The sequence below is a fragment of the Staurois parvus genome, unplaced genomic scaffold, assembly GCF_062004578.1.
Source record: "Staurois parvus isolate SC_StPar_1 unplaced genomic scaffold, SC_StPar_1.0 ptg001435l, whole genome shotgun sequence".
NCBI lineage: Eukaryota > Metazoa > Chordata > Amphibia > Anura > Ranidae > Staurois > Staurois parvus.
Window position 1 is genome coordinate 215,955 of NW_028319231.1, and position 17,099 is coordinate 233,053.

The 17,099-nt window shown below is 51.8% G+C and overlaps 1 protein-coding gene across 2 annotated transcripts in view; it reads right to left on the reverse strand.

Annotated features, from left to right (window-relative positions):
* The window catches only part of LOC149435978 (up-regulator of cell proliferation-like), a 28,526-nt gene extending 12,872 nt beyond the window's left edge, over positions 1-15,654 (reverse strand). The window contains exons 1-2 of one of the 2 annotated variants that reach the window (XM_089662184.1): positions 15,399-15,654; positions 7,014-7,029 (exon numbers count right to left, since the gene is read on the reverse strand). In XM_089662184.1, coding sequence (XP_089518310.1) covers positions 7,014-7,029; positions 15,399-15,654 — 272 coding nt within the window. Of the gene's footprint in view, positions 1-7,013; positions 7,030-8,463; positions 8,495-15,395 lie in introns of both variants that reach the window. The other variant, XM_089662183.1, reaches the window with a different exon arrangement.
* Positions 15,655-17,099: the final 1,445 nt, after the last annotated feature.

Genomic DNA, 17,099 nt, shown 5'->3' on the forward strand with positions numbered 1-17,099 from the left:
TCAAAGTGGCACATGGCAGAGTGTAAGCAATGGGAGGCCGTACAGGGACCCAGGTCACACTGTGGGCTCAGCAGCAGCGTGACCAGGAGGTACGGGGGCCCATGGCCGATATGGGGCCTGGCGGAACCTATGGAAGGCCTGGAATCTGCCAGCAACCTATGTCAAAATGGAAAAGCACAGTAGTGTAAGGAGACCTCAAAGTGGCACATGGCAGAGTGTAAGCAATGGGAGGCCGTACAGGGACCCAGGTCACACTGTGGGCTCAGCAGCAGCGTGACCAGGAGGTACGGGGGCCCATGGCCGATATGGGGCCTGGCGGAACCTATGGAAGGCCTGGAATCTGCCAGCAACCTATGTCAAAATGGAAAAGCACAGTAGTGTAAGGAGACCTCAAAGTGGCACATGGCAGAGTGTAAGCAATGGGAGGCCGTACAGGGACCCAGGTCACACTGTGGGCTCAGCAGCAGCGTGACCAGGAGGTACGGGGGCCCATGGCCGATATGGGGCCTGGCGGAACCTATGGAAGTCCGCTAATCTGCCAGCAACCTATGTCAAAATGGAAAAGCACAGTAGTGTAAGGAGACCTCAAAGTGGCACATGGCAGAGTGTAAGCAATGGGAGGCCGTACAGGGACCCAGGTCACACTGTGGGACCAGCAGCAGCGTGACCAGGAGGTACGGGGGCCCATGGCCGATATGGGGCCTGGCGGAACCTATGGAAGTCCGCTAATCTGCCAGCAACCTATGTCAAAATGGAAAAGCACAGTAGTGTAAGGAGACCTCAAAGTGGCACATGGCAGAGTGTAAGCAATGGGAGGCCGTACAGGGACCCAGGTCACACTGTGGGACCAGCAGCAGCGTGACCAGGAGGTACGGGGGCCCATGGCCGATATGGGGCCTGGCGGAACCTATGGAAGTCCGCTAATCTGCCAGCAACCTATGTCAAAATGGAAAAGCACAGTAGTGTGAGGAGACCTCAAAGTGGCACATGGCAGAGTGGAAGCAATGGGAGGCCATACAGGGACCCAGGTCACACTGTGGGCTCAGCAGCAGCGTGACCAGGAGGTACGGGGGCCCATGGCCGATATGGGGCCTGGCGGAACCTATGGAAGTCCGCTAATCTGCCAGCAACCTATGTCAAAATGGAAAAGCACAGTAGTGTGAGGAGACCTCAAAGTGGCACATGGCAGAGTGGAAGCAATGGGAGGCCGTACAGGGACCCAGGTCACACTGTGGGCTCAGCAGCAGCGTGACCAGGAGGTACGGGGGCCCATGGCCGATATGGGGCCTGGCGGAACCTATGGAAGTCCTCTAATCTGCCAGCAACCTATGTCAAAATGGAAAAGCACAGTAGTGTAAGGAGACCTCAAAGTGGCACATGGCAGAGTGGAAGCAATGGGAGGCCGTACAGGGACCCAGGTCACACTGTGGGACCAGCAGCAGCGTGACCAGGAGGTACGGGGGCCCATGGCCGATATGGGGCCTGGCGGAACCTATGGAAGTCCGCTAATCTGCCAGCAACCTATGTCAAAATGGAAAAGCACAGTAGTGTAAGGAGACCTCAAAGTGGCACATGGCAGAGTGTAAGCAATGGGAGGCCGTACAGGGACCCAGGTCACACTGTGGGACCAGCAGCAGCGTGACCAGGAGGTACGGGGGCCCATGGCCGATATGGGGCCTGGCGGAACCTATGGAAGTCCGCTAATCTGCCAGCAACCTATGTCAAAATGGAAAAGCACAGTAGTGTAAGGAGACCTCAAAGTGGCACATGGCAGAGTGTAAGCAATGGGAGGCCGTACAGGGACCCAGGTCACACTGTGGGACCAGCAGCAGCGTGACCAGGAGGTACGGGGGCCCATGGCCGATATGGGGCCTGGCGGAACCTATGGAAGTCCGCTAATCTGCCAGCAACCTATGTCAAAATGGAAAAGCACAGTAGTGTGAGGAGACCTCAAAGTGGCACATGGCAGAGTGGAAGCAATGGGAGGCCGTACAGGGACCCAGGTCACACTGTGGGCTCAGCAGCAGCGTGACCAGGAGGTACGGGGGCCCATGGCCGATATGGGGCCTGGCGGAACCTATGGAAGTCCGCTAATCTGCCAGCAACCTATGTCAAAATGGAAAAGCACAGTAGTGTAAGGAGACCTCAAAGTGGCACATGGCAGAGTGGAAGCAATGGGAGGCCGTACAGGGACCCAGGTCACACTGTGGGACCAGCAGCAGCGTGACCAGGAGGTACGGGGGCCCATGGCCGATATGGGGCCTGGCGGAACCTATGGAAGTCCGCTAATCTGCCAGCAACCTATGTCAAAATGGAAAAGCACAGTAGTGTGAGGAGACCTCAAAGTGGCACATGGCAGAGTGGAAGCAATGGGAGGCCGTACAGGGACCCAGGTCACACTGTGGGCTCAGCAGCAGCGTGACCAGGAGGTACGGGGGCCCATGGCCGATATGGGGCCTGGCAGAACCTATGGAAGTCCGCTAATCTGCCAGCAACCTATGTCAAAATGGAAAAGCACAGTAGTGTAAGGAGACCTCAAAGTGGCACATGGCAGAGTGTAAGCAATGGGAGGCCGTACAGGGACCCAGGTCACACTGTGGGACCAGCAGCAGCGTGACCAGGAGGTACGGGGGCCCATGGCCGATATGGGGCCTGGCGGAACCTATGGAAGTCCGCTAATCTGCCAGCAACCTATGTCAAAATGGAAAAGCACAGTAGTGTGAGGAGACCTCAAAGTGGCACATGGCAGAGTGGAAGCAATGGGAGGCCGTACAGGGACCCAGGTCACACTGTGGGCTCAGCAGCAGCGTGACCAGGAGGTACGGGGGCCCATGGCCGATATGGGGCCTGGCGGAACCTATGGAAGTCCGCTAATCTGCCAGCAACCTATGTCAAAATGGAAAAGCACAGTAGTGTGAGGAGACCTCAAAGTGGCACATGGCAGAGTGGAAGCAATGGGAGGCCGTACAGGGACCCAGGTCACACTGTGGGCTCAGCAGCGTGACCAGGAGGTACGGGGGCCCATGGCCGATATGGGGCCTGGCGGAACCTATGGAAGTCCGCTAATCTGCCAGCAACCTATGTCAAAATGGAAAAGCACAGTAGTGTGAGGAGACCTCAAAGTGGCACATGGCAGAGTGGAAGCAATGGGAGGCCGTACAGGGACCCAGGTCACACTGTGGGACCAGCAGCAGCGTGACCAGGAGGTACGGGGGCCCATGGCCGATATGGGGCCTGGCGGAACCTATGGAAGTCCTCTAATCTGCCAGCAACCTATGTCAAAATGGAAAAGCACAGTAGTGTAAGGAGACCTCAAAGTGGCACATGGCAGAGTGTAAGCAATGGGAGGCCGTACAGGGACCCAGGTCACACTGTGGGACCAGCAGCAGCGTGACCAGGAGGTACGGGGGCCCATGGCCGATATGGGGCCTGGCGGAACCTATGGAAGTCCGCTAATCTGCCAGCAACCTATGTCAAAATGGAAAAGCACAGTAGTGTGTGAGGAGACCTCAAAGTGGCACATGGCAGAGTGGAAGCAATGGGAGGCCGTACAGGGACCCAGGTCACACTGTGGGCTCAGCAGCAGCGTGACCAGGAGGTACGGGGGCCCATGGCCGATATGGGGCCTGGCGGAACCTATGGAAGTCCGCTAATCTGCCAGCAACCTATGTCAAAATGGAAAAGCACAGTAGTGTAAGGAGACCTCAAAGTGGCACATGGCAGAGTGGAAGCAATGGGAGGCCGTACAGGGACCCAGGTCACACTGTGGGCTCAGCAGCAGCGTGACCAGGAGGTACGGGGGCCCATGGCCGATATGGGGCCTGGCGGAACCTATGGAAGTCCGCTAATCTGCCAGCAACCTATGTCAAAATGGAAAAGCACAGTAGTGTAAGGAGACCTCAAAGTGGCACATGGCAGAGTGGAAGCAATGGGAGGCCGTACAGGGACCCAGGTCACACTGTGGGACCAGCAGCAGCGTGACCAGGAGGTACGGGGGCCCATGGCCGATATGGGGCCTGGCGGCACCTATGGAAGGCCGCTAATCTGCCAGCAACCTATGACAACATGGAAAACCGCAGGAGTGTGAGGAGATTTCAAAGTGGCACATGGCAGAGTGGAAGCAATGGGAGGCCGTACAGGAACCCAGGTCACACTGTGGGCTCAGCAGCAGCGTGACCAGGCGGTACGGGGGCCCATGGCCAATATGGGGCCTGGCGGCACCTATGGGAGGCCCGTAATCTGCCAGCACCCTATGACAAAATGGAACCCTGGATTGGGGCAGGCAGAACCGCCGTATCTTTATCACGTTTTTCCCAGGCCACCGAATGGCGACGCTGCATATGCTGACGCAACGCTGTAGTCCCAACATGGGCCCCCTGGCCACGCTTGACTTTCTGGCCACATAGTCGACATTAGGCTACGTTTACTTCCTCGGGCGGCTTGACGAAAAATTGCCACACCGCAGAGTAGGAAACTTTGCCTCCGCTACTCCTCACTGGCTGACTGCTACTTCCTCCGTGCACACCGGAACCACTACTGGCCGTGGTGGTAGGCTGCAGTGGAGCTGGTGCTCTACTCCGTGGCCGTTTGCCTCCACTGACACTGCTGCGACCCTGCTGCCTCCTGGCAGCAGCAATGGGAGGCCGTACAGGGACCCATGAGACACTCTGGACCTGGCAGCAGCATGAAGAGGCGGTATATAGGGGCCCATGGCAGATTAGGGGCCTGGCAGCAGCTATGGGAGGCCTGTAATCTGCCTGCACCCTATGTCAAAAAATTCAACACACCAGCAGTGTGAAGAGACCTGAAAGTGGCACATGGCAGAGTGTGGCGATGGAGACAGCAGCAATGGGAGGCCGTACAGGGACCCATGAGAGACTCTGGACTTGGCAGCAGCATGAGGAGGCGGTATATAGGAGCCCATGGCAGATTAGGGGCCTGGCAGCAGCTATGTGAGGCCCGTAATCTGCCAGCACCCTATGTCAAAAAATTCAACACACCAGCAGTGTGAAGAGACCTGAAAGTGGCACATGGCAGAGTGTGGCGATGGAGACAGCAGCAATGGGAGGCCGTACAGGGACCCATGAGAGACTCTGGACTTGGCAGCAGCATGAGGAGGCGGTATATAGGGGCCCATGGCAGATTAGGGGCCTGGCAGCAGCTATGTGAGGCCCGTAATCTGCCAGCACCCTATGTCAAAAAATTCAACACACCAGCAGTGTGAAGAGACCTGAAAGTGGCACATGGCAGAGTGTGGCGATGGAGACAGCAGCAATGGGAGGCCATACAGGGACCCATGAGAGACTCTGGACTTGGCAGCAGCATGAGGAGGCGGTATATAGGGGCCCATGGCAGATTAGGGGCCTGGCAGCAGCTATGTGAGGCCCGTAATCTGCCAGCACCCTATGTCAAAAAATTCAACACACCAGCAGTGTGAAGAGACCTGAAAGTGGCACATGGCAGAGTGTGGCGATGGAGACAGCAGCAATGGGAGGCCGTACAGGGACCCATGAGAGACTCTGGACTTGGCAGCAGCATGAGGAGGCGGTATATAGGGGCCCATGGCAGATTAGGGGCCTGGCAGCAGCTATGTGAGGCCCGTAATCTGCCAGCACCCTATGTCAAAAAATTCAACACACCAGCAGTGTGAAGAGACCTGAAAGTGGCACATAGCAGAGTGTGGCGATGGAGACAGCAGCAATGGGAGGCCCGTAATCTGCCAGCACCCTATGACAAGAAATGGAACACACCAGCAGTGTGTGAGGAGACCTGAAAGTGGCACATGGCAGGGGCATGATTCATGGCGGATTTAGTCAGTTGTGTCAGGAACTGGTGGTTTGAAATCCAGACTAATCCACGCCTGATTCATTTTCACAAACGTGAGCCTCTCCACACTTTGGGTGGACAGTCGAGTCCTCCGCGGAGTTACAATACCTCCTGCCGCACTAAACACGCGCTCCGATGCCACGCTACTAGCCGGGCATGACAGCCTTTCAAGGGCAAATTCAGCTAGTTGGGGCCAAAGGTCAAGTTTCGTTGCCCAGTAGTCAAGGGGATTGTCTACCTCGGTTGGCAGGGTGCTGTCCAAGTAGGCCCAAGCCTGTTGTTTGAGCTCCTGCTCCAGGTCCACCTGATGCTGCTGCTGCTGCTGCGGCTGGTTAGTAGTTTCCTCACTGCGCTGGTGAAGAAAGCTACTCATCATCGACTGCAGACTGAGGCAGCCGCTGCTGGTGGAGCTGCCACTGCTCCTACCACCCCACCCCTCCCCTGCTGCCATGGCAGCGGAACGCGAGCGCACAGGGCCCACAGTGTCTGAGGATGGACGTTGGCGCACAAAGGCAGAGACCAACTGACTACATAGGTGGTTTTTATAGTACGTAATTTTGGCCTCCCTCTCAGCAGGTGTGAAAAAGGCCACCATTTTGGAACGATAGCGAGGGTCCAACAAGGTGGACAGCCAAAAGTCATCCCTCTGTCTGATGGTTATTATTCGGCTGTCGCTACGCAAGCAACCGAGCATGCTATGGGCCATTTGCGCCAAGGAATGCGAGGGACTCCCTGCCTCCATCTCCACAGCATACTGCCACGGTGCGTCTGGGTCCTCTGTCTCCTCCTCCTCCTCCTCTACCAGATGCTCCTGCTCCTCCACTCCTGTCCGCTGAGTGGAAAAACCACCCATTTCACTCAATAATTCCTGAGCACAAATGTCCTCCTCTACCTCCTCCTCTTCTTCCTGTCCTGGCCCCACAGGGGTCATGTGGCGTTGAGATCTGTGCGCCACGTCTACCGCACCCTGACCAGCCATTGTTAACAGCATTTGTTCCAGGACGTGCAACAGAGGAATGACGTCGTTCATCCCATAGTCCTGCCGACTCACGAATAGCGTGGCCTCCTCAAAGGGCCTGAGCAAGCGGCAGGTGTCACGCATCAGCTGCCAATGGCTGACATCGAAGTTACACAGGGGAGTACCTTTATCCGCTTGTAACATCAGGAAATCGGTGATGGCCTTTCGCTGCTCGTAAAGGCGGTCTAACATGTGTAGGGTTGAATTCCACCTTGTTGCAACGTCGCAGATCAGGCGATGCTGTGGAATTCCGTTCTGCCGCTGCAGCTCAATGAGGGTGTTCTTTGCGGTGTAGGAATGGCTGAAATGCATGCAAAGTTTATGTGACATTTTAAGGATGTCTTGCAGTGGGATGGTGGATTTTAGGAACCGCTTGACAACCAGATTGAACACGTGAGCCATGCATGGCGCATGGCACAACCTTCCTTGACGCAGAGCAGACACCATGTTCTTTCCGTTGTCGGTCAACATGGTTCCGATTTTCAGTTTGCGCGGAGACAGCCATCTGTCGATTTCTCTGTTCATTACACTCAGAAGTTCCTCCCCTGTGTGACTACGTTCGCCAAGGCATACCAGGTGCAGCACAGCGTGACACCGTTGCGCTCTGCACATGTGATATGCCGGTCGGGTAATGGGACTTGGCACGGGGGTGGCGGCTGAGGACACGGCGGAAAAAGAGGTGGTAGAGGCGGACATGTTTGCTGGACCAAGGACGTGCAAACGTGGAGGCAAAAGCGTCGTGACCTGTCCAAGTTGCTGGTGCGGCTGTGCCGGCACCACGTTCACCCAGTGGGCCGTAAATGACATATACTGTCCCTGACCGTAGTTACAGCTCCACACGTCGGCGCTGCCGTGCACTTTGGCAGAGACCGACATGCTCAAAGACTGGCCCACCATCTCTTCTACATGTGAATGCAGGGCTGGCACTGCCTTTATGGCGAAGAAATGACGGCTTGGCACTCTCCACCGCGGCGCGGCACAAGCCATCATTTCTCGGAAAGGTGCTGAGTCCACCAGTTGGAAAGGGAGGGACTGCAGCACCAGCAACTTGGACAGGAGGACGTTCAGCTTTTGCACCGTCGGGTGCGTGCTCGCAAACTGTTGTCTCTTGGAAACGGATTCCAAGAAAGACTGTTGACGGAATCCGAGAAGAGGAGTAGCAGGAGAAGGAGCATCTGAACGAGCGGAAGATGCCAACGAGCGACAATTCCCCTCAGCAGAGGTGTTGGAGCCTTGACTGGCTGATAGAGGGCGATTGACGACGTCGGGTGACAGAGCAAGTAACGGAGCGGGTGATGGAGCGGGGGCTGGGGCAGGCAGAACCGCCGTATCTTTATCACGGTTTTCCCAGGCCACCGAATGGTGACGCTGCATATGCTGACGCAACGCTGTAGTCCCAACATGGGCCCCCTGGCCACGCTTGCATTTCTGGCCACATAGTCGACAGACGGCTACGTTTACTTCCTCGGGCGGCTTGACGAAAAATTGCCACACCACCGAGTAGGAAACTTTGCCCCCGCTACTCCTCACTGGCTGACTGCTACTTCCTCCGTGCGCACCGGCACCACTACTGGCCGTGGTGGTAGGCTGCAGTGGAGCTGGTGCTCTACTCCGTGGACGTTTGGCTCCACTGACACTGATGCGACCCTGCTGCCTCCTGGGCAACCCACCGACTGTTTCGCTCGCTGCCAAGCTGGCACCCTCTTCTCCTGATGATGCGGAAGAAATTGCCTGATGACGACGAGGCAGCCAAGTGCGATCAACCTCCTCATCATCAAGTACGGTCTCCGCCTCACTACTAGCCCCCTCGGCTGCGTGTGGGTCAGGAGACAGACCTGTCTCTAGACCGGCTACCGAGCCACTCTCCTCGCCAGTACTTGTTCGCCTGGCTGCTGAAAAGGCCGATGTCTCCCCCCGTTCCTGACCGCCCTCTGTTAGCTCTTCCTCACTGTACAGTGGGGCTGAGCCCACAGCATGCGATACTTCGCTTGGTGAGGGAACAGCAAAGGACAGGGGCAGGTAGAGAACATGTGATTTCAGTGGGCTTGCTCCCGGGCCATGCCAACTAACGGTTGTGTCTGACGTACCCACCGACCGTTGGCTGTAGGTGTCAGAGGTGACCTGGGAAGAGGAAGACGACCGAGCCAACCAATCAATGACGGCAGGGTTGTCGGTGGAGACACGACTGCTGGATGACACCGGGAGCACTGGCCTCTGGCTGCGAATAGTGCTGCCTCGACCCCTTCCTCTGCTGCCACGTCTGCTCGCTCCTAAAACATTGCCTCCTCTGCCACTCCTCTGCATGTTGTCTGACATACTCTTTAATTCAACGATTATGTGTCCCTGAGTAACAATTCTGTGTCCCTGAGTAACAATTCTGTGTCTGTGCGAGTAACAATTCTGTGGCCCTAAGTAACAGTTCTGTGGCCCTCAGTAACAGTTCTGTGGCCCTCAGTAACAGTTCTGTGGCCCTCAGTAACAGTTCTGTGTCTGTGCGATTAACAATTCTGTGGCCCTTAGTAACAGTTCTGTGGCCCTCAGTAACAATTCTGTGTCTGTGCGAGTAACAATTCTGTGGCCCTAAGTAACAGTTCTGTGGCCCTCAGTAACAGTTCTGTGGCCCTGAGTAACAATTCTGTGTCTGTGCGAGTAACAATTCTGTGGCCCTAAGTAACAGTTCTGTGGCCCTCAGTAACAGTTCTGTGTCTGTGCGAGTAACAGTTCTGTGTCTGTGCGAGTAACAATTCTGTGGCCCTAAGTAACAGTTCTGTGGCCCTCAGTAACAATTCTGTGTCCCTGATTAACGTTTGTGGCCCCAAGTAACGGTTCTGTGGCCCTCAGTAACAATTCTGTGTCCCTGATTAACGTTTATGTGGCCCCAAGTAACGGTTCTGTGGCCCTCAGTAACAATTCTGTGTCCCTGATTAACGTTTATGTGGCCCCAAGTAACGGTTCTGTGGCCCTCAGTAACAATTCTGTGTCCCTGAGTAACAATTCTGTGTCTGTGCGAGTAACAATTCTGTGGCCCTAAGTAACAGTTCTGTGGCCCTCAGTAACAATTCTGTGTCTGTGCGAGTAACAATTCTTTGGCCCTAAGTAACAGTTCTGTGGCCCTCAGTAACAGTTCTGTGGCCCTCAGTAACAATTCTGTGTCTGTGCGAGTAACAATTCTGTGTCTGTGCGAGTAACAATTCTGTGGCCCTAAGTAACAGTTCTGTGGCCCTCAGTAACAGTTCTGTGGCCCTGAGTAACAATTCTGTGTCTGTGCGAGTAACAATTCTGTGGCCCTAAGTAACAGTTCTGTGGCCCTCAGTAACAATTCTGTGTCCCTGATTAACGTTTGTGGCCCCAAGTAACGGTTCTGTGGCCCTCAGTAACAATTCTGTGTCCCTGATTAACGTTTATGTGGCCCCAAGTAACGGTTCTGTGGCCCTCAGTAACAATTCTGTGTCCCTGATTAACGTTTATGTGGCCCCAAGTAACGGTTCTGTGGCCCTCAGTAACAATTCTGTGTCCCTGAGTAACAATTCTGTGTCTGTGCGAGTAACAATTCTGTGGCCCTAAGTAACAGTTCTGTGGCCCTGAGTAACAATTCTGTGTCTGTGCGAGTAACAATTCTGTGGCCCTAAGTAACAGTTCTGTGGCCCTCAGTAACAATTCTGTGTCTGTGCGAGTAACAATTCTGTGGCCCTAAGTAACAGTTCTGTGGCCCTCAGTAACAGTTCTGTGGCCCTCAGTAACAATTCTGTGTCTGTGCGAGTAACAATTCTGTGTCTGTGCGAGTAACAATTCTGTGGCCCTAAGTAACAGTTCTGTGGCCCTCAGTAACAGTTCTGTGGCCCTCAGTAACAATTCTGTGTCTGTGCGAGTAACAATTCTGTGGCCCTAAGTAACAGTTCTGTGGCCCTAAGTAACGTTTCTGTGGCCCCAAGTAACGGTTCTGTGGCCCCAAGTAACGGTTCTGTGGCCCCAAGTAACGGTTCTGTGGCCCCAAGTAACGGTTCTGTGGCCCCAAGTAACGGTTCTGTGGCCCCAAGTAACAGTTCTGTGGCCCTCAGTAACAATTCTGTGTCCCTGATTAACGTTTATGTGGCCCCAAGTAACGGTTCTGTGGCCCTCAGTAACAATTCTGTGTCCCTGAGTAACAATTCTGTGTCTGTGCGAGTAACAGTTCTGTGGCCCTAAGTAACAGTTCTTTGGCCCTAAGTAACAGTTCTGTGGCCCTGAGTAACAGTTCTGTGTCTGTGCGAGTAACAATTCTGTGGCCCTAAGTAACAGTTCTGTGGCCCTCAGTAACAAATCTGTGTCCCTGATTAACGTTTCTGTGGCCCCAAGTAACGGTTCTGTGGCCCTCAGTAACAATTCTGTGTCCCTGATTAACGTTTATGTGGCCCCAAGTAACGGTTCTGTGGCCCTCAGTAACAATTCTGTGTCCCTGAGTAACAATTCTGTGTCTGTGCGAGTAACAATTCTGTGGCCCTAAGTAACAGTTCTGTGGCCCTCAGTAACAGTTCTGTGGCCCTCAGTAACAGTTCTGTGGCCCTCAGTAACAGTTCTGTGGCCCTCAGTAACAGTTCTGTGGCCCTGAGTAACAATTCTGTGTCTGTGCGAGTAACAATTCTGTGGCCCTAAGTAACAGTTCTGTGGCCCTCAGTAACAATTCTGTGTCTGTGCGAGTAACAATTCTGTGTCTGTGCGAGTAACAATTCTGTGGCCCTAAGTAACAGTTCTGTGGCCCTCAGTAACAGTTCTGTGGCCCTCAGTAACAGTTCTGTGTCTGTGCGAGTAACAATTCTGTGGCCCTAAGTAACAGTTCTGTGGCCCTCAGTAACAATTCTGTGTCTGTGCGAGTAACAATTCTGTGTCTGTGCGAGTAACAATTCTGTGGCCCTAAGTAACAGTTCTGTGGCCCTCAGTAACAGTTCTGTGGCCCTGAGTAACAATTCTGTGTCTGTGCGATTAACAATTCTGTGGCCCTTAGTAACAGTTCTGTGGCCCTCAGTAACAATTCTGTGTCTGTGCGAGTAACAATTCTGTGGCCCTAAGTAACAGTTCTGTGGCCCTGAGTAACAGTTCTGTGGCCCTGAGTAACAATTCTGTGTCTGTGCGAGTAACAATTCTGTGTCTGTGCGAGTAACAATTCTGTGTCTGTGCGAGTAACAGTTCTGTGGCCCTCAGTAACAGTTCTGTGGCCCTCAGTAACAGTTCTGTGGCCCTCAGTAACAGTTCTGTGGCCCTCAGTAACAGTTCTGTGTCTGTGCGATTAACAATTCTGTGGCCCTTAGTAACAGTTCTGTGGCCCTCAGTAACAATTCTGTGTCTGTGCGAGTAACAGTTCTGTGGCCCTCAGTAACAGTTCTGTGGCCCTCAGTAACAGTTCTGTGGCCCTCAGTAACAGTTCTGTGGCCCTCATTAACAGTTCTGTGGCCCTCAGTAACAGTTCTGTGGCCCTCAGTAACAGTTCTGTGGCCCTCAGTAACAGTTCTGTGGCCCTCAGTAACAGTTCTGTGGCCCTCAGTAACAGTTCTGTGTGTGCGAGTAACAATTCTGTGGCCCTAAGTAACAGTTCTGTGGCCCTCAGTAACAGTTCTGTGGCTGTGCGAGTAACAATTCTGTGTCTGTGCGAGTAACAGTTCTGTGGCCCTAAGTAACAGTTCCGTGGCCCTAAGTAACAGTTCTGTGGCCCTCAGTAACAGTTCTGTGGCCCTGAGTAACAATTCTGTGTCTGTGCGAGTAACAATTCTGTGGCCCTAAGTAACAGTTCTGTGGCCCTAAGTAACAGTTCTGTGGCCCTCAGTAACAGTTCTGTGTCTGTGCGAGTAACAATTCTGTGGCCCTAAGTAACAGTTCTGTGGCCCTCAGTAACAGTTCTGTGGCCCTGAGTAACAATTCTGTGGCTGTGCGAGTAACAATTCTGTGTCTGTGCGAGTAACAATTCTGTGGCCCTAAGTAACAGTTCTGTGGCCCTCAGTAACAGTTCTGTGGCCCTGAGTAACAATTCTGTGTCTGTGCGAGTAACAATTCTGTGGCCCTAAGTAACAGTTCTGTGGCCCTGAGTAACAATTCTGTGTCTGTGCGAGTAACAATTCTGTGTCTGTGCGAGTAACAATTCTGTGGCCCTAAGTAACAGTTCTGTGGCCCTCAGTAACAGTTCTGTGGCCCTGAGTAACAATTCTCTGGCACTCAGTAACAATTCTGTCTGTCCCTGAGTAACAATTCTGTGGCCCTAATAACGTTTCTGTGGCCCTAAGTAACAATTCTCTGGCACTCAGTAACAATTCTGTCTGTCCCTGAGTATGAATTCTGTGGCCCTAACTAGCGTTTCTTTGTCCCCAAGTAACATTTCTGTGGCCCTAAGTAACAATTCTCTGGCACTCAGTAACAATTCTGTCTGTCCCTGAGTATGAATTCTGTGGCCCTAACTAGCGTTTCTCTGTCCCTAAGTAACTTTTCTCTGTCCCCAAGTATCGTTTCTGTGGCCCTAACTCTGTCCCTGTCCCTAGTACAGAGCGGTCTGCCTCTGTTCAATGACTGCAGGCAAATTAAGAATTCCAAAATGGCCGCTATTTATAGCTCGACCATTACACAGTGCTGGCTGGCTGGCTGCTGATTGGCTGATGCGATCACATGTCGTTGAGGAATGCATTATGGGTCAGCGCGCCTTGTCTGCGCGCCTTCCCAGACATCCCCGCTCCGTCGCCGCACATGTCAGCCGCCATTTTCTGAAAAATTTCGATTCGCGCGTCCGAATTAGGCTATTTTTCGGATTCGGCACGAATCGAAATTTTTCCGATATTCGACTCGAATTCCACTTCGGCTACTTCGATTCGCTCATCTCTAATTGTAAGCTGTTGTGCTGCACCGCAGGCTAGCCCATACCGTACACCCATACACTGATTCCTGCTCTTTTAGGGTAATAACAGGAAGGGGTGGCAGCTTAGTTGTGCCCCCCAGTAGGTAAATTACTTCACTTTTCTACCCTCATCCATCAGAAGGCGCCGTGCTGTGCAGCACAAGGGTCTCAGCCTTTGGGCTGGGTGTATGTAAATTTATTGTATGTTCCCAGCATTTGTGGTTGTGTTTATTTGCCAAATCTAAGTAAAATTCTGTTGTGGCAAAAGCTGGTGATTGGGTTGCTTTCCTCGTTCGTGACTTCACTGTATCCTGGGGAGCCCACCCTGGTACATGGCTTACAACTGTCTCTTTGCTTCACCATGATGTGATCATGATTTTTTGGACTGTAGCAGGCTGTAGCACATTGTGGGACAATGGGGGCTTTAGAGGGGTCTTAGGGGTGGTCCATGCACACAATTAATATAAGTATGTGTACCACCCTCCTAGTTACACTAGGGGGGAGTTAGATCCCAATAATGGTAGTCAAGAGCTGCTAGGCGGCTCGGGAATAATATCCATTTGGAGTCAAATTTAGGACAGGGGTGAGGAGCTCTGCAGACCAGCCTCTGTGGAATTTCCCCCTGATCTGAGGTTCTCTGTGAGGGCCTCAGAGGCAGAAGGCAGATCTGAGGGGTAGCTGGCCGCACCCCTGTAGAGACTTTGGCCAAACCTGAACAGGAGGCTGGAAGGGGCCGGATTCCTAAAAAGGGGAGGGAGTTTGCTTAATCAGGAGGAGTAGGAGGAAGGAGGAGGTGTGAGAGGTGATGGTCGGGTGGAAGTCAGGAGGAGAGAGGAGAGTGCTAGGAGGCAGCCACTGGGCTCACTGAGTCGGAGCCTGCCTGCAAGCTGGTCCCTTCCAGGAGGATCACCTGTGGAGCAGGAGGGAGGCATCCAGCTCACAAGCCTGGTAACCGCAGCTTTCCACATGCTGTGCAGGAGAGCACCCTGAGAGAGTAAACCTGAAACCCCTGGGTAAATTGGGGAAGGAACACTCTGGTGGGAAACCAGATTTGCCCCCTTGCTAGTGACTCTACTTTTTGAAAGACACAGGATCTGGGTCCCCTGCTCAGGACATCAGTGACTTTGTCATTTGGGGGTGCTGGCTAGCACTCCAACCAAGTTTGTTGAGACTTTAAAGAGAAAGTTGTATATAGTTCAGGAAAGCTGTCCTCGAGATTCAGTCCAATAAGCATTCAGTACACCCCTATACCCCATCCAAGTTGATATCCCCCAATAAAATCAACAAAACCAACATTTCATGACTGGATTCCTGACTGTGAATGTATGATGTGTGGGAGTGCTGAAGAGCTGGTAACGCAGGACTATAGAGGGACCCACATTAAATATTCTTGAGCGGCTCCTACGGGGGTAGTGCTACATATGTCCTGAAGTTTCGGCTTTGATAGATAAGTTAAGGGATCCTGCTTGCTGGGTGAGCAAAGGAGTTAAAATTAACCAGCAACACACGTCTAGATTACAATTTTACATTTGTTTTTACTAAATCCGGTCCTTTGAGTTACGGGGCTTTGACCATAAGGGAGTAAAGAATGTTCACTGATTGTACTGAATACGGGAAAGACAGGAAATGTTCAAACATTATGACGGTTCTGAATTATTGAAATGAAAGAAGATAACTCACTCAAAACTGTAGACACACCACGCAAGTCTGGAAACCTGGAAATCATGTTCTCGAGATGATCCCGGAACTTCTCACAGGCCGGCTCTCCCTTCTGTAGAATGAGGTCTATCAGTCTCTCCGTTCTCTCTCCATGTTCCTGAGTCCTGTACAGATCTATATACTCCTGATGGGTTAGGATGCAGAGAGATCCCACTTCATCATATAAGCCGTCCACATTCTCCGCAAACACTTGTGTTAGTTTTCCTTTTAGATGCTTAATCATCCCTGATGCCTTCATGGGGCAGGTCATGATGTCTGGATTTTATCACCTGAAAAAAAGTACATCATGTTACTATTGACATTAAAGTGAAACAATGATGATTTGGGTGAGTTTTATTTTTGACCAGTTCCTGGCCACCCACGGTACATTTACTGCAGGCATGTGACATGGGCAGGATGGATCACATACATGTACTTCATGCAGCCTGTTCCAGGTTAGGGGCGCCCATGCGTGTGCCCCCCGCTAACGTACGCTGTCACTGGCCACAGCAGGATTTTGTCTGCAAAATCTTGGCCAATGATTTATAAATGAGACCTGCTGATTGTCTGTAGCCAATCACTGCAGAGTCCTGTGTTTACAAACACACAGGGCTCTGTACACAGATCAGCAATCTGACAAAACAGCCAAATCTGTGTAAAACCAGCACATATTACACACACTACATGTGTTAACCTCCCTAGCAGTATGATTATGTCAGTATTTCTGTGCTCAAAGCGGTACATTTTTTTGCATGGAAATATGTTGTTTTTTTATTGTAGACCTGTAATTTTTAGGAATAACTCACTGAAATCTGTCCAAACAAGAGTCTAGTAAACATTCCGGGTATGATAAAACTTGAAACACGAAATCATAAATTATAATATAATATGAATAAATTTTATTTAAAAATGTAATCAAACCAAAAACACTGAAATGTGAAATAGAGCGCCAAGTTCGCACATCGCTGAGCTCAGTTGCAGAATCGTTTTCAGTGTCTGATGAGGAATTTCCCCCACAAATCATTATCACTCAATTCTGCAAGTGGTTCTGATTTACTATCACTGTTCTCTAGCCGGTCTAAAACTGCTTTTGACATAAAGGGACGCTTTTTTTTAGCTCAGGGTTACCGCTTTTGGTACTGAAAGTTAACCCCGAGCTAAACTTGGGAATACCGCCAGGGGGGGTTAAGCACACAGATAGTCCCTTGTTTGTCCCTTGATGTTAACCCCTTCCCAGCCAGTGTATTATTACAGTTTACAATATTATATCTGATCACTGTATTCATGTCACTATTGCTGTCAGTTAGTGTAACTCCCAGCGAGGGTCTGTTAGCGCCAGATTGTCCTCCGCACTATCACAGTCCCACTATAAGTTGCTGATCACCACTGTTACCAGTATAGTGTCATAGCTGTGTAATGTCCAGTATATATACCATAGGTTGTAGACCCTATAACCTTCATACAAACCAATTAATATACACTTCTTGGGATTTTTAGGTTTTTTTTTACCAAAGACATGTAGCAGAATACATTTTGTCCTACATTTATGAAGAAATTTGGTTTATATTTTATTAGATATGTTTTATAACAGAAAGTTGAAAATATTTTTTTTTCTAAAATGTTGTCTTTTTCATTTATAGAATAAAAAATAAAAAAAAACAGCAGTGATCGAATATCACCAAAAGAAAGTTCTATTTGTTTGAA